We start from the raw sequence: 17,214 nt of genomic DNA on the forward strand, positions 1-17,214 counted from the left end.
ACTTCAGACAATGCAATACTTTCCCATAACCATCACTATTGCAATTTCCACATGGAATGTGGTTGTGAGACTGTAAGAGAAGCCATTAGATGTTATCCACAATGTCCATTCAGAACAAGCAAGATATTTCTCCAAGGCTCCCAGCAATGTGCCATTTTGTGAATGTCCATCATTTTAACATAAAAATATGTTTTAATTCTCCATCACTAGCACACTCCTCCATTCCTTTTTTTAAAGCTGCAAAAACAAACAAAGTTGTCCCAATATTTTGTGAATATTTACTTATTAATATTTATTATTTATTCGATTTCTATACCACCCTTCCAAAAATGGCTCAGGGAGGTTTACACAGAAAAAAAACCAAATAAATAAGATGGAACCCTGTCCAGGGGTTCACAATCTAAAAGAAACATAAGATAGACAGGGCTCACAATCTAAAAGAAACATAAGATAGACACCAGCAACAGTCACTGGAGGTACTGTGCTGGGGGTGGATAGGGCCAGTTACTCTCCCCCTGCTAAATAAAGAGAATCACCATGTTAAAAGGTGCCTCTCTGCCAAGTTAGCAGGGGTTTACATGTCTAAAAATTTTATTCTTTGGAAGCCAATTTTTTCCTGTGATGGAGCACACACTAAAGCAGGGGTGGGGAACCTTGGCCCTGCAGCTGTTTTTGAACTACAACTCCTACTATCCCCAGCCACAATAACTGTGGCTGGGGATGATGGGAGTTGTAGTTGAACAACAGCTGCAGGGCCAAGGTTCCCCACCCCTGCACTAAAGGGTGACATAATGTATGACACAGTCATTCATACCTGCAGCAAATCCATCCTCTGTTGATAAATATCACTCATTATTTGAGCTATATTGGTTCTGGGAAAGAGTGAGGGTAAAGATAAAATGCAATAAATGCATCAGTACCAAGGATAAACTATTACAGATAAAATACTGTCAGAGCATAAATATTTTGATCATGGTTGGTTACATTCACAAGTTTTTATGACAGCTATGACAAAAGGAATACAACTTTCAAACACAATTTTTTGGTGTCAAGAGACGCTTCACCTTTCAGTAATTTGGAGATAGATTATTTCCTTCTCCACTGAAGTGGGCATTTTCCTTCCCTTTAAACAGAAACACCAATCCAATTACTATAAAATAACTTCTCTCACAAATATATACACACACACACACACACACACACATATACATATATACACACATATACACACACATATACAGTGAGGGAAATAAGTATTTGATCCCCTGCTGATTTTGTCCGTTTGCCCTCTGACACATAAATGACCAGGCTATAATTGGGAATGGTAGGTTTATTGTAGCTGTGAGAGACAGAATAACAACAAACAAACCCTCAAAAGCCCAGTGCCCAAAAGTCAGCGATGGATTTGCATTGTTGTGAGGGAAATAAGTATTCGATCCCCTATCAACCAGCAAGATTTCAGGCTCCCAGGTGTCTTTTCACTATATGCAGGTAACAAGCTGAGATTAGGAACACCCTCTGTAAGGGAGTGCTCCTAATCCCAGCTTGTTACAGTACCTGTATAAAAGACACCTGTCCATAGAAGCAAGCAATCACTCAGCTTCCAAACTCACCACCATGCCCAAGACCAAAGAGCTGTCGAAGGATGTCAGGGACAAGGTTGTAGACCTGCACAAGGCTGGACTGGGCTACAAGACTATCGCCAAGCAGCTTGGTGAGAAGGTGACTACAGTTGGTACGATAACTCGCAAATGGAAGAAACACAAAACAACTGTCAATCTCCCTCGGTCTGGGGCTCCATGCAAGATCTCACCTTGTGGAGTTGCAATGATCATGAGAACGGTGACAAAGCAGCCCAGAACTACAAGGGGGGAACTTGTCAATGATCTCAGGGCAGCTGGAACCATAGTCACCAAGAAAACAATTGGTAACACACTACGCCGTGAAGGACTGAAATCTTGCAGTGCCCGCAAGGTCCCCCTGCTCAAGGCAGCACATGTACAGGCCCGTCTGCAGTTTGCCAATGCACATCTGAATGATCCAGAGGAGAACTGGGCGAAAGTGTTGTGGTCAGATGAGACCAAAATCGAGCTCTTTGGCATCAACTCAACTCGCCGTGTGTGGAGGAGGAGGAATGCTGCCTATGAGCCCAAGAACACCATCCCCACCGTCAAATATGGAGGTGGACACATTATGCTTTGGGGGTGTTTTTCTGCTAACGGGACAGGACACCTTTACCGCATCGAAGGGACGATGGACGGGACCATGTACCGTCAGATCTTGGGTGAGCACCTCCTTCCCTCAGCCAGGGCATTGAGAATGGGTCGTGGATGGGTATTCCAGTATGACAATGACCCAAAACACACAGCCAAGGCAACAAAGGAGTGGCTCAAGAAGAAGCACATGAAGGTCCTGGAGTGGCCCAGCCAGTCTCCAGACCTTAATCCCATAGAAAATCTGTGGAGGGAGCTGAAGGTTCGGGTTGCCAAACATCAGCCTCGAAACCTTTCTGACTTGGAGAGGATCTGCAAAGAGGAGTGGGACAACATCCCTCCTGGGTTGTGTGCAAACCTGGTGGCCAACTACAAGAAACGTCTGACCTCTGTGATTGCCAACAAGGGCTTTGCCACCAAGTACTAAGACATCTTTTGTGAAGGGATCGAATACTTATTTCCCTCACTACAATGCAAATCCATCGCTGACTTTTGGGCACTGGGCTTTTGAGGGTTTGTTTGTTTGTTGTTATTCTGTCTCTCACAGCTACAATAAACCTACCATTCCAATTATAGCCTGGTCATTTCTGTGTCAGAGGGCAAATGGACAAAATCAGCAGGGGATCATGTGTGTGTGTGTGTGTGTGTGTGTGTGTGTGTGTATATATATATATATATATATATATATATATATATATATATATATATATATATATATATATATATATAACTGCTATAATTCAGTTCGAATTAAGAGACTTAAGGCTGTGCCCACTATCCCTGCTCAGGCCCCGAAGACTAAGTAAAGGGTGCCAATATCTTTGTGGTTAGTTGAAAAAAATCAATGACTTATTAGGGTCACAGTTAAGATGGCTGAGTGTAAAGCAGCAGGTTGTAGCTCTGTGTATGTGGGTTCAACCCCCACTCTTATCAAGCCCCAAGGTAGTAATACATCAAATTGAAAATTTGAAGAAGCACCTTGAGGATGCCGCGGCTTCTCCCATTTTTATTTAATGGGAGAAGGTAGACAGAAGCCTGCTGGATAGGGCAATTAGCTGTTAATTAATATACTGCGCTTTTCTTAACAAAACAAGCATTTTCAAGTGATTTATTTTGGTTTGGGGGCATTTCACAGTCAGGGGGCATTGCTGGACACAAGGAGACCCCACAGAGCACACTACAGTAGTTTTTTCCGGGTTTGGGCATTTTTACAACTTTGGGGGGCATTCTGGAACCTAACCCCCCTTTCCCCATACGAATAATACCTCGTTACACGTGGTGGTAGGCGAGGAACGAAACCCCTGCAAGTAATTAGGTTCTCTTGTACTTACCTACCTCACAGGACTGTTTTAAGAATTACATCAAAACAGTGCATGTGAAGCGTTTTGAAAACTTGAAAGTGCTATACAAATGCTAAGTATTATTATTAGCCAATATTATTTTTTAAAGAATGACACAGAAAATTGTAAACTCTTGTTAAGAATGCTATTTAGCTAGTTAGGGAAGAAAAGGGTAATTTTATATTAAAATATCTTTCTTTCCGCCTCATGCCTAAAATATGCAGCAATTCAAAAATGCTACAGGAATTGCTTGTCCAGGGTGCCAGACAGACTAGCTGTCAACCTCCTTCTGCCCTAGTATTCCCATTTGTCACCCACTGCCATGGCAACAGCTCTTTGCCAAGAGGTGCCACACCACTCAGCAGAGAGCTATTCTAAGTCAGCCTTCCTCATCCTCCCACTCCCACAATGCTCATAGGCAGAGGTCAGTGAAGGCAACAGGAGACAGAGGGGCCAGCAGGCCAGAACTGTACTTAATGGCTCAAAACAATTCTCCCATCTGCTCCCATCCCTAACTTTTTAAAACCCAAAGTGGGACCAAAGGAGGTAGACAGAGGCGAGTGAGGGCAGCTCTGGCTCGGCCTCATGCACTGCCAAGTGATGCAAGTGGAAAAGGAGTGTGCAACAAGCTGGGCTCTGTGCGTGTGCGGCCAGTGCAGGCACCGCTGGGGGGGCAGCAGCGAGCGGCACCTCTAAGTGTAAATTAATAGGTGCTTACTTCTGCTACCGCTGCATCTTAATGCTTCGTCGAGCAGCAATACACCCCCCCAGCACCCCCTGCAGTGCAAGATTGCCTCCGCCACCTAACCGGCTCCACAGAGGTCAGGTGAGCGGCAGAGGTGATTCCCTCACCACAGAGGGTGCTGGGTGGCATGCTGCCGCTTGAAGCAGTATTCAGGTGCAGCAGTAGAAGAGGTAAAGGTGAAAGTGTGCTGTCGAGTTAGTGTCGACTCCTGGCGACCACAGAGCCCTGTGGTTGTCTTTGGTAGAATACAGGAGGGGTTTACCACTGCCTCCTCCCGTGCAGTAGGAGATGATGCCTTTCAGCATCTTCCTATGTCACTGTATTAATTTACACTTAGATTAAGTGCCTCACGCTGCTGCCGCCTCCCAACAGCCGCTACTACACACACACATACACATTTGATAGATTGGACAGAGAAGTGGGAAGTGAGTAGAAGAGAATGATTCGCAGGGGGAATTTCGACCACACGTCACACCCCATTCCACAGGAGGCAGTATGTTGCTCCTCAGAGAGTTGGACCACTACTGGCACACACTCAAAAGCCTCTCATGCAAATCAGGTTCTCCATGAATACTGCCGCTATGTCTTGACAGCGATTCCTGTGATGTGCTATTATAATCATAGAAGCACATGCACAGTTCACACTCTCCATGCAAGTGAGTCCCCAAGGACATTTGAGCACCATGGGCAAACAAAAACAACAGCCAAGCAGTGCTGCCTCTAAGGCGTGCGTGTGTGTGCACGCTCACACATTTTTTTATGTCCGCTCAGGTTTAATCAGGTAAGCCCCACTCTGAATGCAAGTGCACACACACTGCCTTGATACTGCTTCCGAGAACAAAACTAATTCTGCACACAGATGAAGAAAATTAGAGAGAACACTGCAGCCAAGCTATGAAAGAATGTCTGCTTGACTAATCATTTCACACCCCTAAAATTCTCCTGTACGATATATGATATGAATGACTGGAAAAATCTATGATGATCAGAAAAAAAAAAATCAGAAAATTCAGGTAAACAGAAACATTATTTGCTTAAATTGATAGTTCCCGGTAACAGACAGGAAGTCTAGAAAATTAGTACCTTTTACTAATCAAATTCAGATTTGAGGGAAGAAGCTATTACGAGGTTGGTCTCCCTCTACAGAACTTATTGCCAGTTAGGCAGATGGTAGGCAGTGTCCCCTCTAACAACAATTCCCAGATGTTGATGACTACAACTCCCATAATTCCCAGCCAAAAGCCATTGCAGCTGGGAATAGTGGAAGTTGTTGTCAACAATATCTGGGAAACACTGTTAGAGGGGACACTGATGGTAAGGTGTGATTATTTCTGAGCAAGTATCCCAACAAGTGGTAACTGGGCTTGGAGGAGAAGCTCAGTCCAACTGGCTGAAATACCAACTGATGTGGCATAGCAGGTAAGAACAACTCGTTAGATTATCAGCAGCATATTTGAACTGAAGCTATGGAAGGAAGCTGGTCTTGAGACACTGGATGGGGCAGGCTGGGCAAAGGAAGACAGGCAGAGGATGTACCGAGGGATTACTTCAGCCCCAATTACCTTTCTTGGTGCCAGAAAACAATCCCCCACACGTTCCTTTGTATCTCTTTTTAATTTATTTCCCTCAACTAAAATAATGGGTGATGCACACAGATTGATGAGTCAATGCTCTGCTCAATTACAACACACCGCTTCAAGATTCAGTTTATAAAGCATCTTATAGTTCTTGAGCAGGATGAGTTTTATTCAACTGAGGTATACCAATATGGCCACATTTCAACAGCAGGCTCCCTCTCATGCTACTTTCATCAAAACTACGGTATAGTTTCTTGTAATTAATAAGGCATCATGTTTATTTTTTGAATACTATTACAATCAAATTTTATAGGACATTTTACAGTAAAAATTGTCTCGCTTATTTTCGAGTCTCTCTTCCTCTCTTCCCAGCAATTCCATCCTTTGAAAAATAGTTAAAGCAAAAGGAGATGGCATGTTCTAATCGCACACAGGTGGAAAATGTTATTATGCACAATTGTAAAGCAAAAGAGCCAAGGTAGGCTCTATATAGTCAAGGTGGTCCTGCCTCTCTTTTTGCTACACAGAAGTATAGGCAGAATGTACAAGACTAGCATACTTTATAAGCTTGACATCAAGACTAGCCAGACCATTAAAAATACAGTGCCTAATAAGCTTGGCATCTTGTCTTAAACAGTGAAGAATACCATGTGTTAAAGAGACTTTAAAAGACTCTTAAGACACACCTGTTTTCTCAGGCTGTTAATTAAAATTTTAAACTGTTTAATTGTGTTTATCCTGTGAAATTATTTTAATTGTTTCACTCTTAATTGTTTCTAGTTGTTTTTATTCTGTTAAAGTGTTTTAATTGTTTTTTTTAATTTTTATATTGTAATTTGGATTGTGTACACTGCCTATAGATGTATATATCAGGCGGTATGTAAATATGATAGATGGATAGATAGATAGATAGGTGTGTTTTGTACAAAATCAACTAGAAATGCAAGAATACTGCTTCTATTAATTCAGTTCCCTTATTATGGTCCTTGACCAGCATTAACACAATATGCATCATACTGCTTATACTATAAATGTGTCACTTTGACTACCTAAACTTGCCCAAAACATTTCAAGTTGCTTCCCCCAGAAGACAACAGAACCACCTGCCAAGATATCAGCAGTCTTTTACTCAGCATTTTCCAGGATTTCCTACTTCAACTCCCCAAGCCCTCCAAAAAGCTGTTGGCCTAGGATGAGACCTCGGGGATGTGTGGGGTAGGGAGTACCCAAGAACTCCCTACTACTCTGCTTAAGGTTCCTAGATATTCCCCCCATCCCCTTATAGCCCCACTACCACCACCACATCCCACACCACTACTGGAGTTCCCCAGCTCTCAACAATGGCATTTCAGGGAGCTGCAATATGGAGGATGCTTTGCAATAATGCATGTTGTGCCAGTACTACTCTGGATGTTACCCAACCTCTACCATTGCAATAGTTTTCCTAGATGCCGCAACTAGATTTTGACACCAATTAATTTCCTGCTTAAGGGAGTGGGTTAAAAGAAAACCTACACATTTAATTAAGACAGGAACCGTCTACATTGTACACTCATCACCTTGATTCCTTGACATAGAGCTATCAGCCAGAAAGTTCCTGGTTCAAATGCCACCTCAGCCGCAAACTTATAAGCTAGCCTCCTAATTATTAGGAAAGCCATCATCTCAGCCTAAGCACTCACATCTGCAGAACAGGATACTTCTTTATAGCCTACACAGGGCCAGTATCAGGGGTCAATCTTCAGGCACTGGCCGAGATCCAAAGGGACAATGGCTAACTCCTGAGGGGGGAAATGACAGCAGACAGCACAGCTGCCAAGAAGCACTCCAAGGCTCTGCCTCTACCACCAAGGCAAACCTCCTCCAAACTCTTGTGGGGGTTTACAGCAGCAGCAGCAGCTCAAAACACTCATCAGCAGCTGCACTAGCAGCCATTATACTCCTTTGCCTACAATAACATGCACTGCCCCTACCACTGCATCCAGTGTTGCAATGGCCCTGCCACTGTATAATAGGTAAAATAACAATGAACCCAGCACTGGCACTGAGCCTACCTACAGGGCTACTGTGAAGGCTGAAATGACGTCAGTGGGATGGTTTTCATACACATACACACTACATGGCCAAATAAGTGTGTCCCACAGACCATTTCTTTACACAGATAATTAAAACTCTTTTGCCTGTATCCAGGAATACGTCAAGAATGCAGTTCAACTCTGAAAAAGGCAAGAATACATAATTAAGGTAAGGGACAATCATTTGCTTGCATAAAGCCCACGCGAGGACCAGTCTACACATTACATTAAGCATGTCATTAGAGCTAACATGATTATTTTTCTTCTTCAAACTGAAGCTGTAGGGGCAGGCCTGTCCTTAGGGTGGGGTGACCAGGGTGACCGCCCTGGGCCCTGCGTTTGAACGGGCCCTGCAGTGGCGGCAGCAGTGCCACCACGAACAGCGAGCAGTTGCTCGCTCAGCAGCCTTGTACTGTGTGCCAACCTCAGCTCCTGGAGACAAACAGCAACCAGCTGCCATGTGTGCTGGGCGGGGAGGAGCAGCGGCGAGGCACACCACACCAGCAGTGGCTGAGTGCGCGGTGAGCAGCCTGCCTCTCTGCTCGCTCAGCAACCTCACACTGCACATCCACCTCAGCTCCTGGCAGCGCAGCCGCTGCCATATGGGCGCACACATCGCTAGGAGAGAGCCAGAGGGAATAGCCAGGTCTTTGCTCTCTCTCGTCTAACTGCCTTGATCTGCAGACTTCCTTTTTTCTCAATGACAAGGTGAAATCCCTTAGCTGGTCATGAGGCGGCTTCAGAGACAAACATCACCACAAGGCGAGTGCAAATGACAAAAGAGTCACCCCTGCCAAAAAAAAAAAACCCAAAAAAAATTCTGCGAGGGGACCTATGCAAGAGGAGGAAAGCAGATCTCTCCCTACCAGGACCAGCACACAGGTTAAATTTGCATATATGCATGCATACAAGCAGTGTGCATGTGTCTGAGTTGCTATAGGATCTGTAGGTACTTCCAGCCCCCTTGTGAGAAGTGATACTGTTGGGAGGGGAGAAGGGGTATCTAAGTAGTGGGGGATGAAAGGAGTTTCTTTCTCTTCAGCCCCTCTGTGACTCTTCCTTAAACAAGCCTTTCACTCCCCACACCCCCAGTCTTCAATAGCATCACCACCTGTCTCCAGACTCTCGAAGACTTCTCAGCCCGGGTCAAATGCAGCTGGTGCTAGGCCCTCTACACTGCCCCCCCTCGCTGCCCCCCCCCCCCCGCAACATGCTGGAGAGCCAAATTGTAAACAAGGGGCTGGTAACTAACAATGGGGCTGTGGGAGGGAGGTAAGAGACGATGGGGGGGAGCTCTCCAGCGGTCGCTTAAGAGAGAGGGGTTTGTTTGTTTAAACATGCAGATTGCAATGTTGCATGTTGAAATGTTTCTGTTAATGCATGTCTGCATAACTATACTTGTTTTTATATTCTTAAATTCTTGTCAGTTCAGTTGCTGTTTGTGCCTTCAAGAATCTTCCTTCACAATGGTTTTTTTAAAAACTTGCTAAGTGAGGGAACTAGCTAAGGCACGGTCTGTACAAAAAGCTATTTGTGTGTTTTAGTCTCTTTGGGTGCTCATGCTCAACCTTCTCCCCTCGTGTCTTGAAGATTGTTTTTAGCATTCTGCTGAAACATTTGAACATCCCAAATGGTTTTTGAGGCATGCTAAACAAGTTCAAATATATCACATTGTGAAAAGAGCTGAATTTCCATGCTGTTCAGCACTACAAATGTTATTCATTTTATTGAATAGTGTCCATACATGGCAAGTGTGTGTATGTTTGTGTGCGCGTTTTATATATGATGTATATTTGATCAAAATGTTAAGGGGCAGCACATGCTGATTCGCCCCTAGCCCCGTTCCCTCCTAGGGATGGCCCTGTGAGGGGCTCCAAACCATATTGTGGTAGGAGAGGAGATTTTGATTCTTCACCACACCACAGTCCTGATTGGGATCAGATACTCCTGTGGCTATTTCTTCCCCCAGGAAGATAGCTGCCACTGTTGCTGAACAGCAGTCATGGAGGAGTGAGAGCTAGCAGAGATCAGGGCCATGGCAGAGACAAAGCATTATAGACTCCCTCCTCTGATACCACAGTCTCAGTCCAGATCAGAGGATGCCCCACATCCACTCTAATTTTATTTATTATAGTTTTATACCACCTGATATGTGCATCTCTAGGCAGTATAAACCATTTAACACACAAATATAAAATAGAGTAAAACCCATTAAAATCTCACAAAATGAAAGTAAAAACAATCTCGTAAGAGAAAAACAAATTAAACAGTTTTAAATTAATTTCAGTTAAAAGCCTGAGAAAACAGGTGCGACTTGAGGGCTTCCTAAAAGCAAATGGACAAGGAGATGCTCTTAGGTCAACAGGGAGCATATTCCAAAGCCCCAGGTAAGCTACAGAGAATGCCCAGACCAGAGTCACCACCAAACAAGCCAGCGGTAACTGTAACTAGACCTCTCCAGATGATCTTAACAGGCATCAGGGTTCACGACAAAGAAGGTGCTCTCTTAAGTACCCTGGACCCATGCTGTTGAGTGCTTTATAGGCAATAACCAGCACTTTGTATTTGCTCGGAAACATAGCAGCAGCCAGTGCAGTTCATTTAAAGTCAGTGTTATAGGACCCTTCAGATTGTCCAGAGATCAGTCTGCCTACCGCATTCTGTACCAATTGTAGTTTCCGGACTACGTACAAAGGCAGCCCCACAGAGTGCATTACAATAGACAAGCCTGGAGGTTACCAGCATATGCACCACTGTTTTAAGGTCATTTACCTCCAGAAACGGACAGATCAGCTAAAGCAGATAAAAAGTGCTCCTGGCCACTGCCTCAACCTGAAAAACAGAGAGTTTTGGATCCAGAAGCACTCCCAAGCTACGTACCTGATCTTTCATGGAGAGCATAACCCCATCCAGAACAGGCAGATCTAAACCCCCCAGGTTTATGTTTAGAACAGGCAGATTCTAAACTCACAGCACAGTACCTCCAGTAACTGTTGTTGGTGTCTATCTTATGTTTCTTTTTAGATTGTGAGCCTTTGGGGGACAGGGATCCATCTTATTTATTTATTATTCTCTGTGTAAACTGCCTCGAGCCATTTTTGGAAAGGCGGTACAGAAATCTAATAAATAATAATAATAAACCATCTCTCAGGTCCCAACCTCCCACTACCTCCATCTTATTTGATTCAACTAATGTTTGTTATCCCTCATCCAGCCCATTAACATTTCCAGGCAGGCATTTAGGCAAGTTATGCCATAATGACAAGTTTAATGCAAAGTTCAGTGCAGCCATCTATCTCATAGATAACTGTTAGCAGAGCTGTGTTGGGAAGTGAAAGTTAGATATTTTTCAGATACTGAACTCTAGTATCCCATTTCCCAAGTCAATTTAACTGCCCTTGCCTATTCCTATACCACACTGTCTGGACAGTCTTCTCCAACTGAAAGGTAGGGAGGAGTAACTAAAAAGGAAAGAGTTCACAAAGAGAAAGAGTTTAATCTTCTGTAGTTATATAAAGGTGGAATTTTGGATAATAAGAAAAAGTGGAAAGGGTGCTGCCACAAGTGGACACAAACTGCACAAAATGGTTCAGCAGGTCAAAGACACAGAATTTATAACAGCAGCTACAGAATAATTACACAAAATTTCTTTACTTCCCCATCCAAGCTCATAACTACCCCCTCTGAAAAAGCTTCTTAAGGCCTTATACAGTGGCCACACATTTCACTCTTGCCAAAATATTTAAACTGAAAGTAAAATGCTTCAGCTTTACAGTATACCCCAATGCATTCTCAACACATGAGAAGCAATCTGCAGATCACAGAAAGAAATTGATATTGAACAGTGGGTGCTTTAAGCGGCTTTGTAGTAGTAAGGCAGTAGGTCCCTACTCCTCTTCCTCAAGGACCTTGGTGCTAGAATCTAAGCAAATGCAAAAAAAAGTGGCCACATAATCAAGAAGGCAGGAGGCATCTACATTTAGACTTTCTAGTAGAAAGGGATACAATGGCAAATCCTAAGGTTGGACACAGATTTCCAGAGTAACAGAAGTTCTAAAGATTTTGGCCTAGAACCACTCCTGAAGCAAAAAGATCATCTGATAAATTATCATTTAGACATATCTATCAGAAAGAGAACTCAAAGCCTTCCCAGACAAGCTATTATGATCACCGCTACAGAGAGCTTCAAAGGCACTGCAAGAGGATCAAATAATTACAATCAGATCTGCTTTAACATCAGAGCTCCCATCCCAAGTTCTTCTCGTCAATCCCTGACTCCAGAAGATTATCTTATTTGGGCTACATCAAGCAGTTCATCATGAAGAATGCTGCCATAGAGATTTTTAAGAAACCAAGATTGCCTTGTGAAGATTTTAGATAATTTCTCTACATACTTACTGCATCCCTTTGAGTGAGAGAAAAACCTGTCACTTCTTAGAAACCAGATATCACTCCCCACTGAATGGTCTAACCTATGATCAACTATATGTTCCTCCCAGCAGACAAACTTGAGACTTATTGGGCTAAATCAATTTTAATGTTTAGAAAAGACATTATTTTGTCTTTCAAAAAGACATTATTTTGTCTTTCAAGGCCTTCCAAGGCCTTTCAATTTCACCAGGGCGTTTTTCACCCAGGGCTTTTAAAGCCCTTTAGCTCGCATCTCCTCCGGAATGGAAGGTGTGTGTTCACATATCGGCAGATTTCCCTGTGAGCTATCGCGGAGCACTTCACACACAATTTGGAGTTTTTCACTGCGCATTCAAGTGTAACCCAATTTATAGCCATGGTTTTAAAATCCACTTTTTGCATTGGTTTTTTTGGACAACTTCGAGTTCCCAATAAAGCCTCACAGAAAACTTGCGGTAAAGCCTGCTGTGTGAAGAACTCACAGGCATTTGGAAGACTAAGCGGTGGGTGTTTTTCTTGTAACCGTTTTAAAGATTTCTGGGGGGAAATTTAAGTGCATTTTGTTAGTTTAAGTTGTTCGTAATTGATTTTATACTGTTGACAAACCTTGAAAACTTTTCGGGAAGAAAGGCAGAATATAAATGAAGTTAATGTAACTATACCGGCACATCCACACAGGAGTTCCCATAATTCAGTTCAGCATTTCAGCACAAAACTGGAACCTGTCACCATCTTCTCCCTCCCCAGAACAGGAACCTATTGGATGGCTCAAGGATCCATCCATTCCTCTGCTATTGCAGACCATCTGTGTGGTCCCCTCACAGCCCTGTCCACTCCTGTCATGCAGATTACCTGGTGGTAAACAGACTATTCTCTTTCACCATGGAGATGAATGAGCATATCTGAGCTGCTCATATACACACCTTGAAAAGCCCATATGAGTACTTATCAGACCTCCTTCTGGTAGATCTCAGTCCCATTTCATCACTCACTTCCACACTTCCAGAAGGGAAAGAATACTGACCCTATTAAAGGGTTTAAGCAAGAAAAACTTATGATAAAGATTTTCAGCACTCTGCAATTAAGAGTGGCAAAAAATAGCATTAAAGACAAATATTTTAACATAAGCTAAATATAATTTAAATATAATGGCTGTCAACAGACTCAATATTACTTAGTCACCTAGCATTCTTGATTTAACCCAGGCTTCTAAACAGCCATTTGCCCAACTGCCAAGAGAAAGTAAAGTCTTTAAGGTGTCACAAGACTCTTTGTTATTGAAAGGTCAATTATTACTAACCAGAAGGCATTTTAAAACATGAATTTGAAAATCCAAGTGGAAAAAAGAGTATGTGTGGCCATCTTTCTTTCTTAATGCAGTAATATTAACTATAATTCACATGAAAACATAATGTTGTTTTCACGCCAAGTCTATTAGACACCAAACATTCTTCAAAATAAATACCTTTAGATAGATGGTGGCAATTTCATTTTCTTACTAAAAACAAACAAAATAAAGAAAAGAGAAAACTAACCTACAAGATGGATTTTCTTTCCCATCCACAAATGTAGAATAAAAACGAAGAAATAATTGTGACTTTCTTCCCTGATCTAACACCTTTATAGGACAATCTGTGCATATTTTGCAAAACTCAATCTTGCTCATTCTTAGGAGTATCAGCAACGAACTAGTCCTTCTACAAGGAAAGTCTGGTTCAAATTATCTTGCGGTGAGAAGGTGAAGAAAAGTTGCCAAGCTAATAAATAAATAAAGACACACAGAATCCTAAGAAACAAGGCAGGAAAAGAATACCACAGGTAAATATTTTACAATTCATGCATTTTATTACTCACCTTTGTGCTGGAAACATTCTCTGCCAGTTTTAGGACATCTCGTCTCTTGAGCCCTCTGAAGGATAGGGAGTCGCTCAAATATGTTTGGTCTTTTGGGAAAGAGATCTAGCAGCGGCACTGGCAATTCAGGTGGGCTCCGCTGAGCTTCAATACTATCGCTGCCATTGCTGACAGTTATTTTGAAGGACATTTGGGAATTCAAGAAAGCGCGGCCACTGTTAGAACAGGTCACCTGGGGCAGCTCCTTCGCAGGCACGACTTGGCACTTGTCAAGGACTTCAAAGAATGCTGCACTGCTGCTGGGCTTTGGATAATCTGCCACCTCATAGTGCATATTGGCATCCTTCTCTACAGGAGAAACCCTTTCAAATCTCCTACATCAACTGCTGCCCAAGATGTCGAAATGGAGAGAGTATAAGTCTGTCAACAAATTGCACATTATTTAGTCACTTGCATTCTTGATTGAACTCAAGTTTGTAAGCAGTCATTCACCCAGTTGCCTAGAGCAAATAACCACCATCTCTAGATGATCCAGCAGAGAAGGATTTGTAAACTAGGTTGAGAGACTAGGTTGATTGCGTCCTTTAATTTTAGACCATCAGTATGCCATAAATGATTAACATAGATCAACAGTAACACTTTTTGTGGAGTAGCATCTCTGCTGGACTTCCAAAGGGGTGGCTATATTAAGCCTGTTGTAGCAAACCACCATCACCCAAAAAAAGTTGTCTCGAAGCACCTTAAAGGCAAATTAATTTGTTGTGGCATATGCTTTTATGAGCTAGAGCCCAGCCCCATTGTCAGATGAGGGCTTATTTGCAAGCTGATTTATCGATTTATTAATTGATTCAAATAAAATTATTACAATGACCGACATATATTCCAAGAAAATGCAATTAAGGGTGTTTTTTTAATGTTTTGGTGTAATTTTGTCATTTAGTACTGGTAAATTATTCTTCATACATGTCACTGGATAATTCAAGTTGTGTGTAACTTCCAAAGGACAAACATCAAGTGAGAGCGACTCAAGACCTATTTGTAGGCCATTTCTAGCAAATTAACAGTCAGGCTTTATTTTGTGGGGGACAGTTCCAACAAAGTCAAATTGTTGTTTTTAGACACAATACAGAGTAGCTATTAAATACAGCAACAGAAGAAGCAATTTCATATAGCCTGTGTCCTTCCTGACACAATCTGTGTTACACCCTACTTTTAGTTAGGCACTTAATTCCACCCCCCAACTAAATTTAAAAATCCTTAGGGGATCAGTAAATAACATACTTCCATGTGCAAATATTCAGCTATTGTCTAATAAAGTGTAAATCAGATGCATTTTTATAGAGAACAATAAATACCACGGTAAAAAGGCTGGAAAGTATTTTGCAACGTAAATCTTTGTGGCTAGATGTTTGGAGGGAGAAGGAAGTTTAGAGTTGTATTTTAATTGATCGAATATAGGTTCCCCCTGAGCACAACGGCTGTTCTTTTCATAAGGCGAGGAGGCGCAGCCGCTAATGTTTTGCTCCTGACGGTGCCTTTCAACTGAGCTTTACAAAGAGTAAGGAACCTGGAGGACCACAACCAACGTAAATTTTGAAAGCAAATTGCAATTCCGAATTTATTGATGAGGCGCGGTTAAGAACGCGTCACCTTCCCAAGATGCAGACCCTCCTTCCTTCTCGCCCTTGCACGGTTTACACTTCCTCTGGGGATCTTAATCACCTACATCGCTTGACGAAGAGTTCTGCAGGAACCGAAAACTTGCTTTATTTGGTGTCTCACTTGTTGGAGGAACCTCAGTAAGCAATGGTCGCTGCCAGAATCCACGTGCCATTTGTTGCAGGACACCCTCGAGCCACCTCCTCTAACAAATTGGGCACCAGCAACATCGCCGCCCGGAAGATATATACTCTCGGACCTCCTCCAGGAGTGTAACCCAGCCCAAGTGGAAAGCCGCCACACCCCCTCCTCTGCAGGTGAGAAGCCGAATCCTTCCCTCTGTCCCCACTCCCGAAGGGGTGCCTCCTGCTCCCTACCTACCAGGGTTTATGCTGAGATGAGATGCTCTCGCTGATGCTGCCGGATCAACCAATTCAGAGCGTCTCCGATTCAGGCGGCTGCGGCGGCGGCTACAGTAACTTCTGCTCTCAAGCTCACTCTTTAATCGCCCATCGCCCATCGCCGCTTCTCCAACCGATCGGCGCTGTTTCCCCTGCCGGGCGCCTGATTGAAAGCAGCCCCGGTCATTGCCCTTCCAACGCTCCGGTGGCTGAGCAAGCCCGGCCCCGGAGCCAGATTGGGCGGGGACAGGAGCCGCCCCCTTGGTGCTCTGCTAGGCTGAGAGCAAACAAGGGCCAGAAAGGGCACGCACGTGTGCAAAGAGGCGCACGCCCGGCACGTGGCTATGCAAACCTCTACCTTTGCACGCGTTCTTGTGCACGCTGTGGCGGCTTGTGGGTTTGCTCCGTGCCTCTCCGTAGAAACGCACCTGCGCGCAAGCCTCTCTGCTGGGCCTGGGCAGCTAGAGTCGTGCTTGGGGGGAAACGCACACACGCAGGGTGGTTGCACACACAATCGTATTCTTTCCCGCAAACTGCACCTGATGTAGGGTACATCCTTGTTGTCCTTTGGCAGGATAGTACGACAGATCAAGTTGGCGCCGCTACCCGGACTCCCTCACACAACCATTCGGCACCTCAGCCTGCCCCCCCCACCTGGTTCCCCCCTCCAAAAATAACCTACTCTTCGTGATGTTTCGCTATACCTGGGGGTGGGGCGGAATTAGGGGAAAGAAAAGAACGGTTTTTCCATTTATTTAAAAAGAGGAACATTCATCAAGAAACTTTGAAGCGGGAGACAGCCTAGTCGTTTTACCAGAAGTGCACCTAGGTAATCTTGGAGCCTGGACCTAAACCAACCACACACACAGTATTTTAAACACGACCACACCACCCAGGACAGACTAAAAAGGATTTGGGGGTCCCCTGGGGGAGTGGAGAC

The 17,214-nt window shown here is 43.7% G+C and overlaps 1 protein-coding gene across 5 annotated transcripts in view; it reads right to left on the bottom strand.

The window, feature by feature from the left end:
• GLIS1 (GLIS family zinc finger 1) overlaps positions 1-16,918 on the bottom strand; it is a 335,102-nt gene extending 318,184 nt beyond the window's left edge. For 2 of the 5 annotated variants that reach the window (XM_053248208.1, XM_053248207.1), the window contains exons 1-2: positions 16,255-16,918; positions 14,215-14,634 (exon numbers count right to left, since the gene is read on the bottom strand). In XM_053248208.1, the coding sequence (XP_053104183.1) occupies positions 14,215-14,548 (334 nt within the window). In that variant the 5' untranslated portion in view covers positions 14,549-14,634; positions 16,255-16,918. Of the gene's footprint in view, positions 1-14,214; positions 14,635-15,940; positions 16,078-16,254 lie in introns of those variants that run through there. The other 3 variants (XM_053248204.1, XM_053248206.1, XM_053248209.1) reach the window with 3 other exon arrangements.
• Positions 16,919-17,214: the final 296 nt, after the last annotated feature.

Source organism: Hemicordylus capensis, chromosome 4 (assembly GCF_027244095.1).
Source record: "Hemicordylus capensis ecotype Gifberg chromosome 4, rHemCap1.1.pri, whole genome shotgun sequence".
In the NCBI taxonomy this organism is placed as follows: Eukaryota; Metazoa; Chordata; class Lepidosauria; order Squamata; family Cordylidae; genus Hemicordylus; species Hemicordylus capensis.